General features: G+C 50.7%; 1 protein-coding gene across 1 annotated transcript; it reads left to right on the forward strand.

The window, feature by feature from the left end:
* The first annotated feature begins 1,205 nt into the window (after positions 1 to 1,205).
* Positions 1,206 to 11,358, forward strand: RBMX2 (RNA binding motif protein X-linked 2). Its single transcript, XM_061579251.1, has 5 exons — positions 1,206 to 1,297; positions 2,968 to 3,135; positions 4,907 to 5,036; positions 8,986 to 9,229; positions 9,943 to 11,358. The coding sequence occupies exons 1-5, from the start codon at positions 1,293 to 1,295 to the stop codon at positions 11,001 to 11,003; spliced, it is 1,608 nt and encodes a 535-aa protein (XP_061435235.1). The 5' UTR covers positions 1,206 to 1,292; the 3' UTR covers positions 11,004 to 11,358.
* The last annotated feature ends 7,055 nt before the right edge of the window (positions 11,359 to 18,413 follow it).

Genomic DNA, 18,413 nt, shown 5'->3' on the forward strand with positions numbered 1-18,413 from the left:
TCACTGGGTTTTCCTCCCCAATTTTTAAAATCAACGTCAAGCGTTTCGAGTATTTGGCTGCTAAATTGTCCACATGATAAGCCACTTCGTTGAGCTATCATTTGATGATGGCCAGGTCGCTTCAGACAAAAGAGCTACATTGCTCAGTTGTCCTTACCTGGTAAAGTAAAAAAGTAGTTCATAGTTAAGCAGGGAAACAAAATATATATTGTACATGCAGTCAACGACTTACGAACACCCGACTGACGAATGGGGCTCGGAACCCATTCTAGATTGAGAACTCATTTTATTACTACTTTTTGTGTTTATTTGTGTTGTCCTTATACAACCCATATAAAAATAATATATCACGACGTTTCGATCGTAAGACAAGCGGGTCGTCCTCAGGCGGAAAAAAATAATCCAGCAGTGGAACTGCTGAACCATGTATCGATGGTTCTGGCTGTGTGATGGGCTGTGTGTCTCACTGGCACGACCACCGTTGCGGTGGTTCTCTTGCGTTAACTTGATAATCCCCCTAATCTCTCTGCATAATCTCTCCCAACAACATAGTGTTAATCTCCCATTAACACCGCTGTTGTGCGCATATGCGGGGACGATACTCTAATGGCGATGGAAGCTCATTTCATGCTAATCTCTCTCCCTAATATCTCTTTCCCTAATCTCCCCCATTAACACAACTGACATGCTTGCGTGCGGGGATGGAATTATTTTCCAGCTCAGACCCCGCCTGCTTGCCCTTCGCCACATATATAACCTTTTGTTGTAACAGCTCTCTCGCTGTGTTTCTTCCTGGTTCAGCAGCTCCACTGCTGGATAATTTTTTTCCGCCTGAGGACGGACCGCTTGTGTTGCGATCGAAACATCGTATATATATTTTCCTACTTACGTGACTTTACCGAAAGAACCAAAGAGTATGGATTCCTGCAATCTACTAGACACTACTATACACTACACTTTCTATATATTTATACATTACTATACACTGCACTACTGTACACTACACTATACTATACACTACTCTACAATACATTATACACTACACTATTGACCACACCAGCCATTCGAAGATTGAGTCGTAGTGATTCCTTCCGTTGTCGAATCGAAGGCGCCGATTATCGCTGTTGACTTCATTGCGACGCAGTCACGGGTGGTAATCGAACTAAAAATTAAGAATCGATTCACGTCTTCCGCCTCCACATGGGAATCGCTGGCAGGGAATCGTTGGCGATGAGTCGTTTAATCGAACGCTTTATTTTTTGATTTTCTTGTTGCCGGGCCCGTCCGCCACTATGAAGTGAGTTTTACAAAGTGCAGAGATTCTCGCAACGACAGTAGTAGTGTCGTAGTAGTAATAATACGCTTTAATGGTGTCGCACAGACGATCCATCGCCGAGGCCTCCGTGTGGTTTTGATCTCCAGACCCCCACGCGAGCCCTAAGGCCTAGCGTCGCAGGCTGCGCGCTCTCTCGATCCGCTGCTGCTGCGACTTCTCTCACCTCATCACCTCCTCTCTCCAACCCCCTCCCCTCTTCACTCGCCTCCTCTGCTCTCTCAGCCTCACATTGTCGCCTCTCTCCCAAACCTCCCTCATCCCTCTCACTCCCCTTCCACTGCCCCCCCCCCGTGTCTCCCCCCCCCCCGTGTCTCCCCCCCCCCCCCGTGTCTCCCCCCCCCCCCGTGTCTCCCCCCCCCCCCCCGTGTCTCCCCCCCCCCCCCGTGTCTCCCCCCCCCCGTGTCTCCCCCCCCCCCGTGTCTCCCCCCCCCCCGTGTCTCCCCCCCCCCGTGTCTCCCCCCCCCCCCGTGTCTCCCCCCCCCGTGTCTCCCCCCCCCCCCGTGTCTCCCCCCCCCCGTGTCTCCCCCCCCCCTGTGTCTCCCCCCCCCCCCGTCTCCCCCCCCCCGTCTCCCCCCCCCGTCTCCCCCCCCCGTCTCCCCCCCCCCCCGTGTCTCCCCCCCCCCCGTCTCCCCCCCCTGTCTCCCCCCCCCCGTGTCTCCCCCCCCCCCGTCTCCCCCCCCCCCGTCTCCCCCCCCTGTCTCCCCCCCCCCGTCTCCCCCCCCCCCCGTGTCTCCCCCCCCCCCGTCTCCCCCCCCCCGTGTCTCCCCCCCCCTGTGTCTCCCCCCCCCTGTGTCTCCCCCCCCCCCCCGTGTCTCCCCCCCCCGTGTCTCCCCCCCCCGTGTCTCCCCCCCCCCCCGTGTCTCCCCCCCCCCCGTCTCCCCCCCCCCCGTGTCTCCCCCCCCCCGTCTCCCCCCCCCGTCTCCCCCCCCGTCTCCCCCCCCTTGTGTCTCCCCCCCCCCCCGTGTCTCCCCCCCCCCGTCTCCCCCCCCCGTGTCTCCCCCCCCCCGTCTCCCCCCCCCCCGTGTCTCCCCCCCCGTGTGTCTCCCCCCCCCCCGTCTCCCCCCCTTGTCTCCCCCCCCCCGTGTCTCCCCCCCTCCGTGTCTCCCCCCCCCCCCCGTGTCTCCCCCCCCCCCGTGTCTCCCCCCCCCCGTGTCTCCCCCCCCCGTGTCTCCCCCCCCCGTGTCTCCCCCCCCGTCTCTCCCCCCCCCCCCGTGTCTCTCCCCCCCGTGTCTCCCCCCCCTTGTGTCTCCCCCCCCCCGTCTCCCCCCCCCCGTGTCTCCCCCCCCTTGTCTCCCCCCCCCCCGTGTCTCCCCCCCCCCCCCGTGTCTCCCCCCCCGTCTCTCCCCCCCCCCGTGTCTCTCCCCCCCGTGTCTCCTCTCCCATGTCTCCCCCCCCCGTCTCCCCCCCCTCCCCCCCGTGTCTCCCCCCCCGTGTCTCCCTCCACCCCTCCCCCCCCGTATCTCTACCACCCCCTGTCTCTCTCTCCCCCATGACCCCCCCCGTCCCCCCTCCCGTGCCCCCCCCCCCCGTCTCCCACCCCCCCGATGTCTCCCCCCCCCCGTGACCCCCCATAACCTCCCCCGTGCCCCCCCCGTGACCCCCCATAACCTCCCCCGTGTCCCCCCCCCCAGCCCGTTGACCCAGGTGCGCCGCGTGAACGCGATGAACGCGCGCGAGTCGGCGCAGGGCGTGAGCGAGGCGGCGTCGTGGCACGCCGACTACCGCGGCAGCGCCTGGATCTTCGTCGGAGGACTCCCCTACGAGCTCTCGGAGGGCGACATCATCTGCATCTTCTCGCAGTGAGAGACAGACACAGACAGGACTGCAGGGCAGTGGTTCTTCAGCAGAGGTCCATCACGCACCCCCTTGGGGTGCGAGATTCCCTTTCTGGGGGTGTGCGAGACGTGGCCAGATTTTTTTCAAAGGTAAAATCATCGAAACGCAAATGAAACACGGGGCACGGTAAGTTACAGATTTCAATACTCTGGTTCTTTCGGTAAAGTCACGTAGGTATAAAATAAAATAAATCACGACGTTTCAGGCGCAACACAAGCATCTGTCATCAGGTGGGAAATCATCATGCTTTCCTCATCATGCTTTCCCACATGATGACGGACGCTTGCGTTGCGCCCGAGACGTGATTTATTTTATTTTATACCTACGTGACTTTACCTGAAAGAACCAACGAGGATGGATTCCTGCATTCAAGAAAGCTTCAAATCAAGAAAGTTACAGATTTGTTTTATCAAACCCCCTATGTACTTATTAACGTTGTTATTATTTTTATGATTAAGAACCAAAGGGGTGCAAGGCTGCAGTAAATGTGTAGCGTGATGACATCTGCATCTTCTCACAGTGAGAATATTCATACTGGAGGAATCCGGTGAGCTATAAAGCTCTTTTAAAAAATGTCCAGTAGATTAGCACGGTTGGCTACGTACGGTGCTAAAGAAGTTCAACATACCTACTACTATACACTACATACGACACTGCTACACACTGCACTACTATACACTGCACCACTATACTACATTGAAAACTAATTTCCTTAGAACTGCTTTTTGTGTTTAGTTTGTTGTCCTACCCTTGCACCTCCGGTTAGCACGCTTAGCTACGTACAGTGCGAAAGAAGTTCAACATCCGTGCATACATACGTGTGATGATGATGTGATAATAATTGCAGGCATAATGACACTGATGATGATCATGCAGGTGATGTTGCTGATGATTATGATTCTGGTGCTGCTGATGCCTTTGCTGTTTGTATTGGCGCCGTATTGGCTCGGGGTGCCGTGGTGGCTAGAAGATGTTAACTACCTCGCCTGGTATGCAGGAGGTCGTGGGTTCAATCCCGATCTTGACGCCTGTTGTATATTTGGAATCTGTGTGTGTCTCTCTCTCCCCGTGTTCACTTGGATTTTTTTCCGGGTCTTTCGGTGTTTTCCCCTCACCATTTAGAATGAAGGTCACACGTTTAGAGCATGTGGCTGCTGCTATACATTTCCACATGATAAGCATCTGTGGTCATGTCATCTCTAAAAAAAGAGCTATACAGCTCAGTGGGCCCTTACCTGGTAAAATAAAATAAAATATTTAAAAATACTTTTTTTTTAAACACGCTTTAATAAAATGTACTGTCCGAGCTGCCCTTCCCCCTGCCCCCTTCCCCCATCGTCCCTCCCCTCCTTCCACATCCCCCGCCCCTCGGCGTGGCTCCCCGTGGCTTGCCGTAACGTAAGGGACCGTGGTGATTTACAGCCAACGTGAGTTGAGCGTCGACAATTAGAGCCATAAAAAAGATCGTTTAAAAATATATATTTTTTAATTTTCAATGATAGAATATAGCATTGTCATCAGTATGACATAGGTATTTCAAGTTATAAGTCGATAGCACATTGGTAAGTGGGTAAAAATTGAGTTACAAGATTTCGTTTTTGAGGATACAACAGACGGAGTGAGTTAAATAAAAGCGTGTAAAAAGTAGTTTCGTTTTCATAGTTTAATAATTTATACTTTTGATGCCGATGCTGTTTGTAATGACGCCGCTGATTCTGCTGCTGTGCGACTCAGGTACGGGGAGGTGGTGAACCTGAACCTGGTGAGGGACAAGGCCACGGGAAAGTCCAAGGGCTTCACCTTCATCTGCTATGAGGATCAGCGCAGCACCAATCTAGCAGTGGATAACTTCAACGGCATCAAGGTACGATGGTGGTGTGGTGTTAGTGGTGGTGATGATCGTTGCATTTTTGTGACGTGGGTCGATTGTTTCTGTGTGGGTTGTGTTCGTTTTGTTGTGCATTTGCGTGCTCATGCAATTACGCATTCACCCACTGGCTCATACACTCACACACCCATTGAATTATTCACTCAACCACCCACACAGTAATTAACTCGCCCACACTACTCGCACTACTCAGATACTCATACACTCCCACACACACCCTCACACTTAACCCACTCACTCACTCACCCACTCATACACTTAACTCACCCACCCATTCATATACTTGACTCACCACACTCACCTACTCGCACTCAATCACAGAGACAAAGATCACCCCGTATTGCCTTAACATACTCTTGGGGCAAGTGCTGTTAGCGAGTAGCACCTATGAAGGCCGGCACGGCACACGAGAGGGTGGGTTGGCCTGCACCACGCCCGGCCGCCTTTGTCTCCACAGTGGAGATGTTTACACACTGCACCAGGTACACATTTGAGGCCGAATCGACCTAGAGGCCCAGAACCGGTACAGATTATCTTTGTCCTCGTTTCTGTGTGTTTGTGTATCTGTGTGCGTGTGTTCTTCTGTGTATGTTTATAACTAGTGTGGTCTACTGTAGCGTGGAGTCTAATGTAACGTTGGGTCTACTATAGCAGGGGTGTACTGTAGCGTGTGTGTGTGTACTGTAGTCGATGGTGCATTGTGGCTTGAATAGCATAGTGTGTAGTGCAATACACTGTGTACAGTGCAGCGCAGATAGTGTGCGTGTGGTAGAGGCTGTGTAATTGGTGCAGGCTATGTGTGTATGCGGGCCGTGTTGGTGTGATTGGGGGATGTAGGTAGATCAGTGCATGCGAGGGGCTGGTAACCCCTCCACTTGGCACTTCTTTCTCACCAAACACCGACATGAGCCCGTGCTACACACCAAGGGGACAGGTGTTCATGGCGCCTCATGGCCAAACTCCATCTGGCAGATCCAGGAACAGGAAAACACTGAGATCGGCCACATGGAATGTTCGGACTCTCGTTGCGGAGGAGAGGCTGCCACTCCTCTGTCGGGAGATGGACCGGTACCGCCTGGACCTTTGTGGAATACAGGAGGTCTGGTAAACCGGTTCTGGCTCCAGTCATCATGAGGGGTGGACAGTTCTCTACTCAGGGCAGGAGACTGCCAAACAACAGGGAGTGGCATTTCTTCTGAACAAAGCAATTAATGGGGTGTGGGAGCATGGCGGTGAGGTGTGGGAAGCTGTAAGCCCCAGGCTACTATGGGCTCACCTTCCCATGAACCAGAGGCGAGGAGTGGTGGTCATGGTTACTTATGCCCCCACCGAAGATGAACATCAGTGAAGGGATGCAGGCAAAGCCGATGCCTTCTATGACCTCCTGTCACAGGTGCTAGCTAAAATGGCCCCTCGGGATAGAGTCATCCTGTTGGGTGACTTTAATGCCCGAGTGGGTCATGATGCTGGCACCTGGTCTGGAGTGATTGGAAGGCATGGGCCAGATTGGCTCAATAACAACGGTAGGAGGCTGCTAGACTTTTGTGCAGCCCCATGGGCTTGTATTTACGAACACGTTCCAGCATCAGCGCATCCACGCAACATGTATGCATGCCGGGTCCAAGCAAGAACATCTGCTGAGCTATATAATTATGGACCAGCGGATGCGGGCCAATGTCCTTTACACCAGGAACGACCATGGAGCTGATTTGCCCACTGACCATTGCTGGGTGTCCATATAGGACTCCATTCAAACCCACAGTGGCCTGGTCTCAGCTGGCTGAGGATAGTTGCAAGCAGGAGTTTCAACATCGCTTGCAGCTGGGGTTAGCATCATGCCCCCCCTCCTTCTGATGCTGAGGGGAAATGGGTGAGGTTCAGGACTGTGGTTCATGCAGCTGTAACGACTGCATTGAGTATGCAGTCCAGACCTCCCCAGAGACCCTGGCTGAAGGAGGAGGTGTTCCGGCTGGTTGAGAGAAAACGACAGACCCACTCCCATTGTCTAGGGGACAGGAGTGGGCCTGTAAATATTTGAGGGCTGCTGTGCCTCAAATATTGGCAGAAGTAGCCACCCCTTCTGAATGGTTGGCTGAGATGCCATCTGTGGAGGATGTGCTAGGGGCGATCTGACACCAGGAAAAGCACCGGGCAGAGACGATCTCCCAAGCAAAATGCTGAGGGAGGGTTGCATTTGTGCGCAAACTGCCCTACATGACATCATCACAACTGTCTGGCCCACAGGACAGGTTCCGCAGGATTGTAAGGATGGGGGGGGGACTGCACAGATTGTAACAACAGATTGTAACAACTATGGGGGCATCTCTCTTCTCACTGTGCCGGGAAAGGTCCTGGCAAGGTTTATTCAATATCGCCTTGCCAGGCACGCTGAGGAGAGAGGCTTGCGGGGAGCTCCAATGTGGTTTCAGACCAGGGCGGTCCTGCACGGATGCCATATTCTCTGTCCGTCTGCGACAGCAGAGGCGTAGGGAATTCCAACAAGACCTACATTTTTGCTTTATTGGCCTGGTCAAGGCCTATGATACCATCAATAGGACAGGGCTGTGGGCAGTTTTTAATGCATTCGGAGTCCCTGACTGTCTGCTCAGAATCATTCAGGGCCTTCATGATGGTGAGCAGGCCCGGGTAAAGCTACGTGGCCAGAAGTCGGAGCCATTCCCTGTTCACCTAGGGGTGCGACAGGAATGTTCTCTATCTCCCACATTATTTAACACCATCTTTGACCAAGTAGTTCAAGAAGCTTTCCATGGTTGTACCGGAGGAATTTCCATCTGGTATAGATGCAATGGGAGGCTGATCGATGCCCATGTGTGGTTGAAGAATGGCTCCCTATTGGTCAACCATGCCATGTACGCTGATGATCTGGTAATTGCTGCTCAACCAGAGGAGGAGTTGGAGGCACGGCTGCTGAACCTGGAATGTGCTACTAAGAGGTGAGGTCTTACCATCAGCCCGACAAAATCTAAGCACCTGCCTGGGTATTTTGTACCATCGAACACTCCACCCCCTCAGCTACCCTTTGGTGATGGAGCAGTTGTGGAGAGAGTGGAGAGTTTTCCATACATGGGCAGTGTGATCATAAATGGTTCCGGTTTGACAGCAGAGGTCTCACTGAATCAGTCGAGATGCATGATCTTTTCATCGGCTGTATAACGCTGTGTCCAAGCTACCTGGTCTGTCGCTCCACACACAGCTTCGGGTCTTCATGGCCAAGGTCATGCCCTTCATTCTCTACGCTTGGGAAACGTGGACCCTCCTATTGGGACATCTTCGCTGGTTAGAAACATTTAGGCTGGCCTGCCTACGATCTATCGTGGGTTTAACCAGGCGGGATTGTGTCAGGAGCTCACAAATCCTTGAAAGACCTGGACAAAGTCCCATCGGTGAGCTCCTTCGGCAGGCAAGGCTGCGTTGGCTGGGTCATGTAGCCCACATGCCCAGCCACCGCATGCCTAAACAGCCTTTGTTTGGCTGGATAGAGAGAAGAAATGGAGTGATGTGGTCCAAGAGGATGTGGATCTGAGTGGATTTGCCGATGACCAGCGGTGTCAAGATAGGCCTCTGGAGGAGGCTCTTGAAGGACGCTGCTGGGCAGTTGGAGGCAGTCACCCTCCAGCAACAATGGAGGACAGAGGAGTGACGCTCGCAACAACGAGCGGAGCGCCGGGCAACTAAAACACAGCAAGTTGGCACAGTAGGGGGCACAGGTGGTGCATCGACCAGTCATCTCAGTCAGTCAACCCATGGCACCTGGGTCTGCCCTGTGACCTGGTGCCTTAACGTGTACATAGCTTGGCACAAGCGCTAGGGTGACGTCACCGCCACTTAGTGGCGAATGGCGGTTGTTGTGTTTATTTACGTGTGTGTATGCTTGTGTGCGCGCATGTGTGAATGCGCGCGGCAGATCAAGGGCCGCACACTGCGCGTGGACCACGTCTCTGAGTACCGTGTCCCCAAGGACCACACGGACACCGATCCGGTCACCCGGGCCCTGCGCGAGCACGGCTGTGGGCCCCTGGTTCCCACCCCCACCGCCACTACCCCCAGCGAGACCCCCAGCGAGACCCCCAGCAGGACCCCTTGCCCTGCGGGATCAACCGGGTCGCGCAGTGACACTGACGAATCTCCCCGGAGGAAACGCAAGCACGGTGAGACATGGGGCGAGAGAGACACGGGGCGAGAGAGACACGGGGGAGAGAGACACGGTGGGAGAGAGACACATGGGGGAGAGACATGGGGTGAGGGGGAAGAGACACAGGGAGAGAGACACACAGGGGAGAGACGGGGTGGGGGAGAGAGAGACACGGGGGAGAGAGAGACACGGGGGAGAGAGAGACACGGGGGAGAGAGAGACACGGGGGAGAGAGAGACACGGGGGAGAGAGAGACACGGGGGAGAGAGAGACATGGGGAGTGAGAGAAACATGGGAGGGGAGAGCCATAGATGAGAGAGACATGGGGAAGAGAGAGACATGGGGTGGGGTAGAAAGCGAGACATGGGGGAGAGACACATGTGGAGAGACACGGGAGAGAGAGAGACACGGGAGAGAGACACGGGGGAGAGAAAGAGAGACATGGGAGAGAGAGAGACGGGAGAGATAGAGACACGGAGAGAGAGACATGGAGAGAGAGACACGGGTGGAGAGAGTTACATGGGGGGAAAGAGAGACATGGGGGGAGAGTGATGTGGGGAGAGAGCTGGACACAAGAGAGAGAGGCAGAGCGATGTGGAAACATGGATGTGTGAACCCATCTGCGCATCATCGCTGGCCCATATGCTCGGTGATTGGAGAACTTTCTCCTTGGGCTGCGCCGGTAAAGCAATCACCGACAGCATGTGGGTTGAACCTGTGGCCCTGTAGGAGACGGATCCCACGAGAAGAAGCAGAAGCAGCAGAAGAAGAAGAGGAAGAAGGATAAGAAACTAAAGAAGAAAGACAAGAAGACACGGGCAGATGAGCAGGAGGAGGAGGAGCAAGAAGAGGAGGAGGTCCTTGAAATCAAACCTCCCTCTGTCCGTGTGAAAATTGAGAAATCGGACCCCGGATACGAAAAAGCAGCCATGGGGAAACGCGGGGAGAGGCACGTGGAGGGCGACAGGGATGGACGTAGGGACGGGCAGGGACACGGGCAGAGTGAGGTGAGCAACGAGAGGGATAGGCAGGGCGCTGCGGAGAGGAGAGTGAAGATGGAGAAAGGGAGTGAGGGTGAGAGGGAGAGAGGTGGTGAAAGGGAGAGACCAAGAGATGGTGACAGACAGACGGGTGAGAGGGAGAGACAGAGGGACGATGCGAGGGAGAGACTGAGAGAGGGTGAGACGGAGAGAGGTGAGAGGGATAGGCAGAGAGACAGTGACAGACAGAGAGGTGAGAGGGAGAGACAGAGAGATGGTGAGACGGAGAGGCAGAGGGGTGGTGAGAGACAGAGAGATGAGAGGAATAGACAGAGAGACGGTGAGTGGGAGAGACAGAGAGATGGGGAGAGACAGAGAGACGGTGAGAGACGGAGAGACAGTGAGAGACCGAGAGATGGGGAGAGACAGAGACAGAGAGACGGTGAGAGACAGAGAGACAGTGAGAGACCGAGAGATGGGGAGAGACAGAGAGACGGTGAGAGACGGAGAGACGGTGAGAGACAGAGAGACGGTGAGAGACAGAGACAGATAGATGGTGAGAGACAGAGAGACAGTGAGAGACCGAGAGACGGTGAGAGACAGAGACAGATAGATGGTGAGAGACAGAGAGACAGTGAGAGACCGAGAGACGGTGAGAGACAGAGACAGATAGAGGGTGAGAGACAGAGAGACAGTGAGAGACAGAGAGACAGTGAGAGGGACAGGGATCATGGTAGGGAGAGAGACACAGGGCGAGGCATGGAGAGAGACAATAAGAGGAGCAAGGAGAAAGAGAGACAGAGATGGTGAGAGGGATAAACCGGAATTACAGTCGAGAGAGAAATGGACAGAGGGCTACAAAGGGAGACACGGGGAGAGACATGGAGAGACAAGAGACAGTACGCTGACGCCACGTCCTCACGGCTTGCCAACTGACGTGACATGCAGTGAACGAACAGAGGCATGCGAAGGGGACACTGCGTCTTCACATCAAATGCGCGGTGAATGATTGGAAACGCTTGTAGATGACACGGGAATGCTGCGTCCTTATCGCGCGATGACCGAGCAGAGACGCGTGTAGGTGATGGCGCATCCTCATGGCGTTACGAATCCTTTAGTTTTATTTAAGGACCGTTGCCTTTTTTATTAAAAGTTTGTGCAAATACACTGATTTCTTTGTGGTTTCCTACAGTGCTCTGGACATGTATGCAGTGATATTAACACGTTTGCCCTTCAAACACCCAAAACTTCAGGAGGCCAGCTACAAACGGCACTTTCAAATTTGTAACAGGTGACACGTTCCTTCAATGGAACAAGAGCTTCGGTATGTATGTTGAAATTATTTTGCACCGTACATAGCCAACCATGCTAATTCGGAGGTGCGTGGAAGTAAAACAAACTAAATACTAAAATCAATTCTAAATACATGAATTTTAAATCTAGATTTAAAAGTGCACATCTCCAGTGGCTTTCTAATATCGTAAGGAAGAGCATTCCAGACAGCCGCAGAAGAACATCTAAAAACGCGCGATGCAGTGATTGTCTTTGTTCGATGGCTAGCCAACGCTGCTGCAAGGATGGCCAGAGTTTGCATGATTCTGGTTTATGCTCCTTGACGAGATGAACAAGGTATTGTGTTCATTTGCGGCAAGCACTTTGTGTGTAACGACCGGTGGTAAAGGGATGAGGGGAGAGAATGCAAAAGTGAAGCAGCAGACCGAGATGCATTGTGACCTGTAGCATGGTGAGTTGGTGTGTGGGTGGGTTGGCGCATGAGTGTGGGTGGTTGGTTGAGAGGGGAATGAGTGGGTGGTGAAATGTGAGTGAGCGAATGGAATTTTGCACAAATGATGTCAGAGCATTTAACATCTTTTACCACGTGGTATTTGGAAGCCGACTGCCCTCCCAACAATGGAGTGGAGTGCCTGGCAGCTAAAACGGTAACAAATTTGCACAGTGGGTAGCACAAGCGATTCTTCTTTCATATGGAATAGGGTGGGTGGTAGCAGGTGGGGGGGAGCAACAGTTATAGATAACATCGTTGAATGTTAAGGTTCATTTTTCCCATTTGTGGAACAACGTGTTACGACACCGCCGCTGTGCTGCGTCCAAGCCGCGGTTCAGTGTTGTCCACAGCCGTCATGAGAGAGAGAGAGAATATCAGTCTCTTTGCACGTTTGGGTCCTCAATGATGTTTTTGTTTGCCATGTTCATAGCTGCCCACCATTCAGACCATCGAGTGCCAGTTGTCTTTATTTTCGACTGCCAGAGCAGAGCCGCGATATCTCCATGAAGGCATCCTGAATTTAATCCGAGGGTGTGGGGGGTGCATTTTATGTCTCGGAGGAACAGCAGGGAGGAGTTTTCCACGGTCTCGTTGTTACTCCCGGATTGTCGCGGCATCACGTCGGGATTTTGGCCAGAGCAAATGTTTGCCAGCACAGGAAGCCACGGCAGTGGAGTTGGAATTCAGGCTGCCGCTGATGATGCGAAGTGCAGTGTTGATTTTGACGTCGACGACGTTTGTGTGATGGCTGGCAATCCACACTGGACCAAGTCCCCTGCGTTGATATTTTGAACTTGCGGGCGTCGCTTTTCCACATTCCTGCCCGCGAGTTTCTGGTTAATGATCACTTGTGGTTTTGGTTTTCAAGGTGGTGCCCATAGTTGAGCGTCTGGTCTCGGGGTGACTCCGTAGGTAATCGTGGGTGGTGATCGTGTTTAGCGTTCCACAGAAGTTGATATTTAATGTTTTCGTGGCTTGCCTGTTCAGGTGGAAGATGCAGATGACGCTCTTGGAAGTGTTTGGCTTTCAGTGCCAATTTGTGAAATATGCTTCTTATAAGGTCTTGAGATATTTTTAGAGAACTTTTACAGTGTCTTCTATTGTCCGGGCTTGGGTTGGCAGCGCGATGTTGTCCGCGTACGTGAACTTACGGGAGGGTGTTGCCGGAATGTCGCTGGTGTAGAGATTGAACAGCACTGGGGCAAGGACAGAACAGATCCCTGCTAGAGTTCATTGTTCAATCTCCGTAGGCTGCCGGCAGCCTCACCGACGTGGACGGTGAACCATCGGTTGCTCAGCATTTTGTTGATTAGTCTGAAAGCCGGGCGGCAAGGCACGGCTGTCGCAAGCTTCAGCAGGGGGGACACCCGCCACACGATATCGTGTACCGAGGAGAGGTCGATGAATGCTGCTCCTGTTTTGAACTAGAACTTGGTCGCAGCAGTTTCGGCTGTTTCGGAACCCGGCTTGTTCCTTGGGGACCTATGTTGTCAAGCGTAGGATTTGGCCTTTGGAGCAGGAGCCACTCCATTAGCTTGCAGCAGATGCTGAAGAAGGAGATAGGGCGGTAGTTTTTGGCCTCTGACTCATCTTTGCCTGGTTTAAAAATGTCTGATCTTAGCCACTATATACTCCTTTAGTACCACACCTGACGAGTGGATATCAGTGAGGTAAGTGGCTAGCCATTATTTTGCTCGTGGTACCAAGTTCTGGATGAATTCTGGTTAGATACCATTGAGGCCTGAGGCTTTACCGGTTTTCATCTGAGCAATCCCAGCATCAACTTCCTCCATTGAGGACGGACTGGAGAAAGCGGAGGTTTGTTGCCAGTGGTCAAGAGCAATATAGTCCTTTGTGTAACCTGCCGTCTTGATCAGCGCTCGTGACTTGCTGATTAGCTGTTCGGCAATGTTGTCAGGGCTGACTTGTGGGATTTGTAGGTTGGCGTGGCTGCTGCTCCCAGCATCCTGAGGAGGCTCCAGGCTTTGCGGCATGATTTCGTCAAGTTGGGCACCTCTAATGTTTCACACCACCTTTGACTTCTTGCAAAGTTCGGTGACTCAAGCAAGGCTTTTTCAGTTTAACACGTAGGCTTTGTCGACCAATATCCATATTATTTTTGGTAAAATCGCGTAAATATGAATGTATCATTAAACCTGCCACCACCCTACACCCTATACACTTAGAATACTCCTTATATTATTCATTAATGTATATACATCATGGTGAACTGAATAACCCAATAATAGGTACGGCATATTCTCAGAGTAACATGATCTATTGTAACTTATATGACTACATTAATCCCCCTCTGGTTAGTCATCTAATGGGCTCACTGTGATGACATCACCTTTGCTCTATGACCGACACAGAAGTTCTCCACAATTCTGACTATCGCCTGATGAAGCTGGTTGTAATCACCAGCGAAACGTCACAGTACTTGCTGTAAATGTTGTGGGTTTACTCTGCAACACAACAACCGGTTATTGCTAAACTAGTAACTAATTGGCGCGTTTTGTTTACATGACAAATCCCTTATTGATTGGCTGTGTCGGGTGGAGGCGGGTTAACACATTTTTACGCGATCTAACCACCAAAAAAGCCTTTATTGAGGTAAATGCAAGAAGATTTTTCGTAAACCTCAAAGCGGTGTTGGCCCTGGCGAGGCCAGCGAAGCAGTGGTAGTTGTCTGCACGTGGAGGGATCACTCCAACAGATTCCTCCACGGCCGTGGTGTTCTCAGGTTCCTCCCGCGGATTTGGTGCCGAGCGGATTTGTGAGATCCAAACCTCTCGGTATGGAGCAATTCAGGCGGCCTTTGATGGCCGATTGGAAAGTCCTTTGGGGAAGGTTCTCATTGACGCCATGGAGTTACCATTGCGAGCCTGCGCAATTTAGATTTGAAGTTTTCGTGACTGCAGGGATCCATACTCTCTGGTTCTTTCGGTAAAGTCACGTAGGTATAGATCAGGCATTTAACATTTTGAAAACGTCTATCATCGTGGTGGTTAAGGGGGCCCCAACTCGTAGCTTTGGCCTCCAAGGGGGGGGGGCAAGGCCCCCCTGCCCCCCACCACACTCGTTACTCGACTCGCAAATACGTCTCTGAATGGAACAAACCGCAATTTCCACCACGATCAAACAATCCACCAACAATTAGAAAGCTGCATATCGGTTTGCGTTACATGACAGCTTTCTGATTGAGATGGTCTGGCCTTACCCCCCACCACAAACAAAAAACCACAGTGTGAACGTGAGCCATGTCCAAGACGCCTTTCTCTTTACGCCTTCGTTTTGTTGGTGCTCAACCGAAAAAGCTTGGCATTTGTGGGCATGAGATTCGCTGGAGTTCACTGGATCCCTCGCAATCCCATCCACTGATGATGTGAACCCTCGTTGGAGTCGTCACCAAAACTTTAGAAACCGGTAGTAGCTCCTGCCAGAGTTGTTGCTAGGGTTTACCTCATTCAGAATCAATCAGAAACTTGTATTATCCTGGAGAAATCCGATGAGGGGTGGTCCATAAATTACGTCACACACCTATGAGGGTGGTGGAGGGTCAGACATTTGTGACGATGTATGACGAGGGGGGGGGGGGGTTGAGAAATGTGACGTCACATCAAAATGCGCAAATTTAAATAAATATAAACAATATAATTGTTATAACAACACATTTAGATTAATTTTCATTATTAACTATTTTATTAATTAAATGTACTAAGGTCACCTTTTATTTATTCCATGAAGGAGAATTTTGCTTCTCCATTGAGAGAATGGAGAAGCATACATTTCGTAAATGTTTTGAATGATTATTATTAAACATTTTGATTTTAATTATTCTACCAGGGCTTTTAATTCTGTGGAATGAATATGTGATTATTATAATTGTACTCTCCATTTTGCTTCGTTCTACTACAAAGTTTCAAGTATTTTTTTATAGTTATAATTACTTTTAATATTTTTGAATTACTGTATAAGAGAATTTTAATATAATATTCTGAACATCTGCAGTTTTAGTTAGACGAATATTCTAAAATGAATGTTATGCTAAATTTAAGCTTTCCAACGCCTCCTTTTTAATAAATGTTTTCGCCACGTTAAATACGCACTACAATGACAATAGTTTAAAGTTATTTAAGCATGTTTTATTTTAAAAATTGAAATATGGTTTTGGACGGGGGGGGCAGAGCTTTGTGACGTCATATTTGAGGGTGTCTGACTTTTTGTGAGGCCGTGTGACGAAGGGGGGAGGGGGGATAAAAAATCGGCCAAAACCGCGTGACGTCATTTATGGACGGCCCCTGAGCGTGCAGATCTCTTTCACATGTCGAGGAGTACCATCCAACTGCACCAGCCAATCAGCTTCCAGGATTACAACCCTATTCAACATGGCCCCCTTGTTGTTCACCCCTGCAACATGGCCGCCTTGTAATTCCCCACGCAACATGGCCGCCTTATCGTTCCCTACGCAACATGGCCGCCTTGTCATTCCCCACGCAACATGGCCGCCTTATCGTTCCCTACGCAACATGGCCGCCTTGTAATTCCCCACGCAACATGGCCGCCTTATCGTTGCCTACGCAACATGGCGTCCCCCATCGTGTTGGATGCAACCACATTTTACAAATGTGATTTGTAACTTTGATCCGTACCCAGGGACTGATAGTTCAACTTTTAATCTGCAATTTTAATGAGGGACTATTGAGTGTGGTCATGGTGTGGTCTGGGACTGTTTTATTTTACTGCCTTGCCCAAACTTGCATTTGGCGTTGAATTTATGTACTTATGCATTTTTTTTCTGCTACACTTCATTTCTTTTTACTTTCACTAAGCGACTTGCTTATACTTTCTCTACTTCGCACTCCTATCGCTCGTATTGTTTATTGTAACGTTCTTAACCTGTGCCTATACGCGACATCTGTGAAAAAGAGCTTTATAGCTCATCAGATTCCTCCAGTAATATAAAAAAACATATAATTCCAGAAACATGCGTTTAAATTATTTACATTATTTGTCTGCTATTAATTTCTACGCGATAAAAGCCCAATCTAGATGTGAAAGAGCCAAAGAGTATGATAAAAGCCCACTTCGTTGAGCTATCATTTGTGATAGCGTCTGTAAAAATTAACCCGTAAAAACAAAGTTTTTCACTATAAATCCTTTATATGCGTGGCATCGGTTTTATTTTATTATTCATTTCTGTTTTTCTTGAGTAAGAGTTTCATTTTTATCACATTGGTATTTTTAATTAAATATGAAATCTTTTTTTTTCCTAAAAAGTGGAAAAAAATTGAATTTTTTTTTTCCACAAAAATAAATGGTCACGCACAACGAGTCTGTGTGCAAAATGTCAGCTCGATTGGATCACGGGAAGTGGGTTAAAAAACGACCGAAAGATTTGCACGGTCATAAGCAAGCAAGCGAACTTAATATAAAGGATTTAAAAACAGAGCCGGACACCTGGTAAGATAAACAAGTAATATTTAAAAACACTTTTTTTTACGCGCTTTTATGAAATGTACTAGTATAGTAATGGAAGAACTCCACGACTTCAGGAAGTGGCCCCGAAGCTTGCCATAACGTAAGGGACCAGTGGCTAATTACAGCCAATGTCAGTTGAGCGTGGACAATCAGACCCAAGCCGAAAACATAATATATAAAAAATAATGTTTAAAAATATTTATTTTATAATAGAATATAGCATTGTCATCAGAATGACATAAGTATACCAAGTTTGCAGTCGATACCACATTGGGAAGTGGGTTACAATTGAGTTACAAGATTTGAGGATACAACAAGGACAACCACAACAACAGTGAGTTAAATTAAAGCGTGTAATAATAATAATTGTTAAATATCGATTTAAAGCTTTCGTGACTGCAGGGATTCATCTTCTTGGTTCTTTCGGTAAAGTCACATAGAACGGAAGTAATAAAATAATAATTACTTCCCTTCTACGTGACTTTACCGAAAGAACCAAGAAGATGAATTGTTAAATAGTTTTGAGAAAATCCACACAACCACTCTCCCCTATCACTCTCCCCTGCCTCTCCCAATCTCTTCTCCCCACCCCACTCACTCACCCACCACTCACTCACTCACTCCCCACTCACTCACCCACCACCCACCCACCCACTCACCCACCCACCAACCCACTCACCCACTCACTCACCCACCCACTCACCCCCCACTCACCCACCCACTCACGCACTCACCCACTCACCCACCCACTCACCCACTCACCCACTCACTCACCCCCCACTCACCCACCCACTCACGCATTCACCCACTCACCCACTCACTCACCCACCCACTCACCCACTCACTGACCCACCCACTCACCCACCCACTCACGCACTCACCCACTCACCCACTCACCCCCCACTCACCCACCCACTCACGCACTCACCCACCCACTCACGCACTCACCCACT

This window comes from Lethenteron reissneri, chromosome 69 (genome assembly GCF_015708825.2).
Source record: "Lethenteron reissneri isolate LAM-NWPU_2019-01 chromosome 69, ASM1570882v1, whole genome shotgun sequence".
In the NCBI taxonomy this organism is placed as follows: domain Eukaryota; kingdom Metazoa; phylum Chordata; class Hyperoartia; order Petromyzontiformes; family Petromyzontidae; genus Lethenteron; species Lethenteron reissneri.

Excerpts from the sequence above, each read along its gene's own strand:
- RBMX2 (XM_061579251.1), top strand. Across the intron at positions 3,136-4,906 it reads ATCATCTGCATCTTCTCGCA|GTACGGGGAGGTGGTGAACC; the intron begins GTGAGAGACAGA and ends TGTGCGACTCAG. Across the intron at positions 9,230-9,942 it reads CCGGAGGAAACGCAAGCACG|GAGACGGATCCCACGAGAAG; the intron begins GTGAGACATGGG and ends GTGGCCCTGTAG.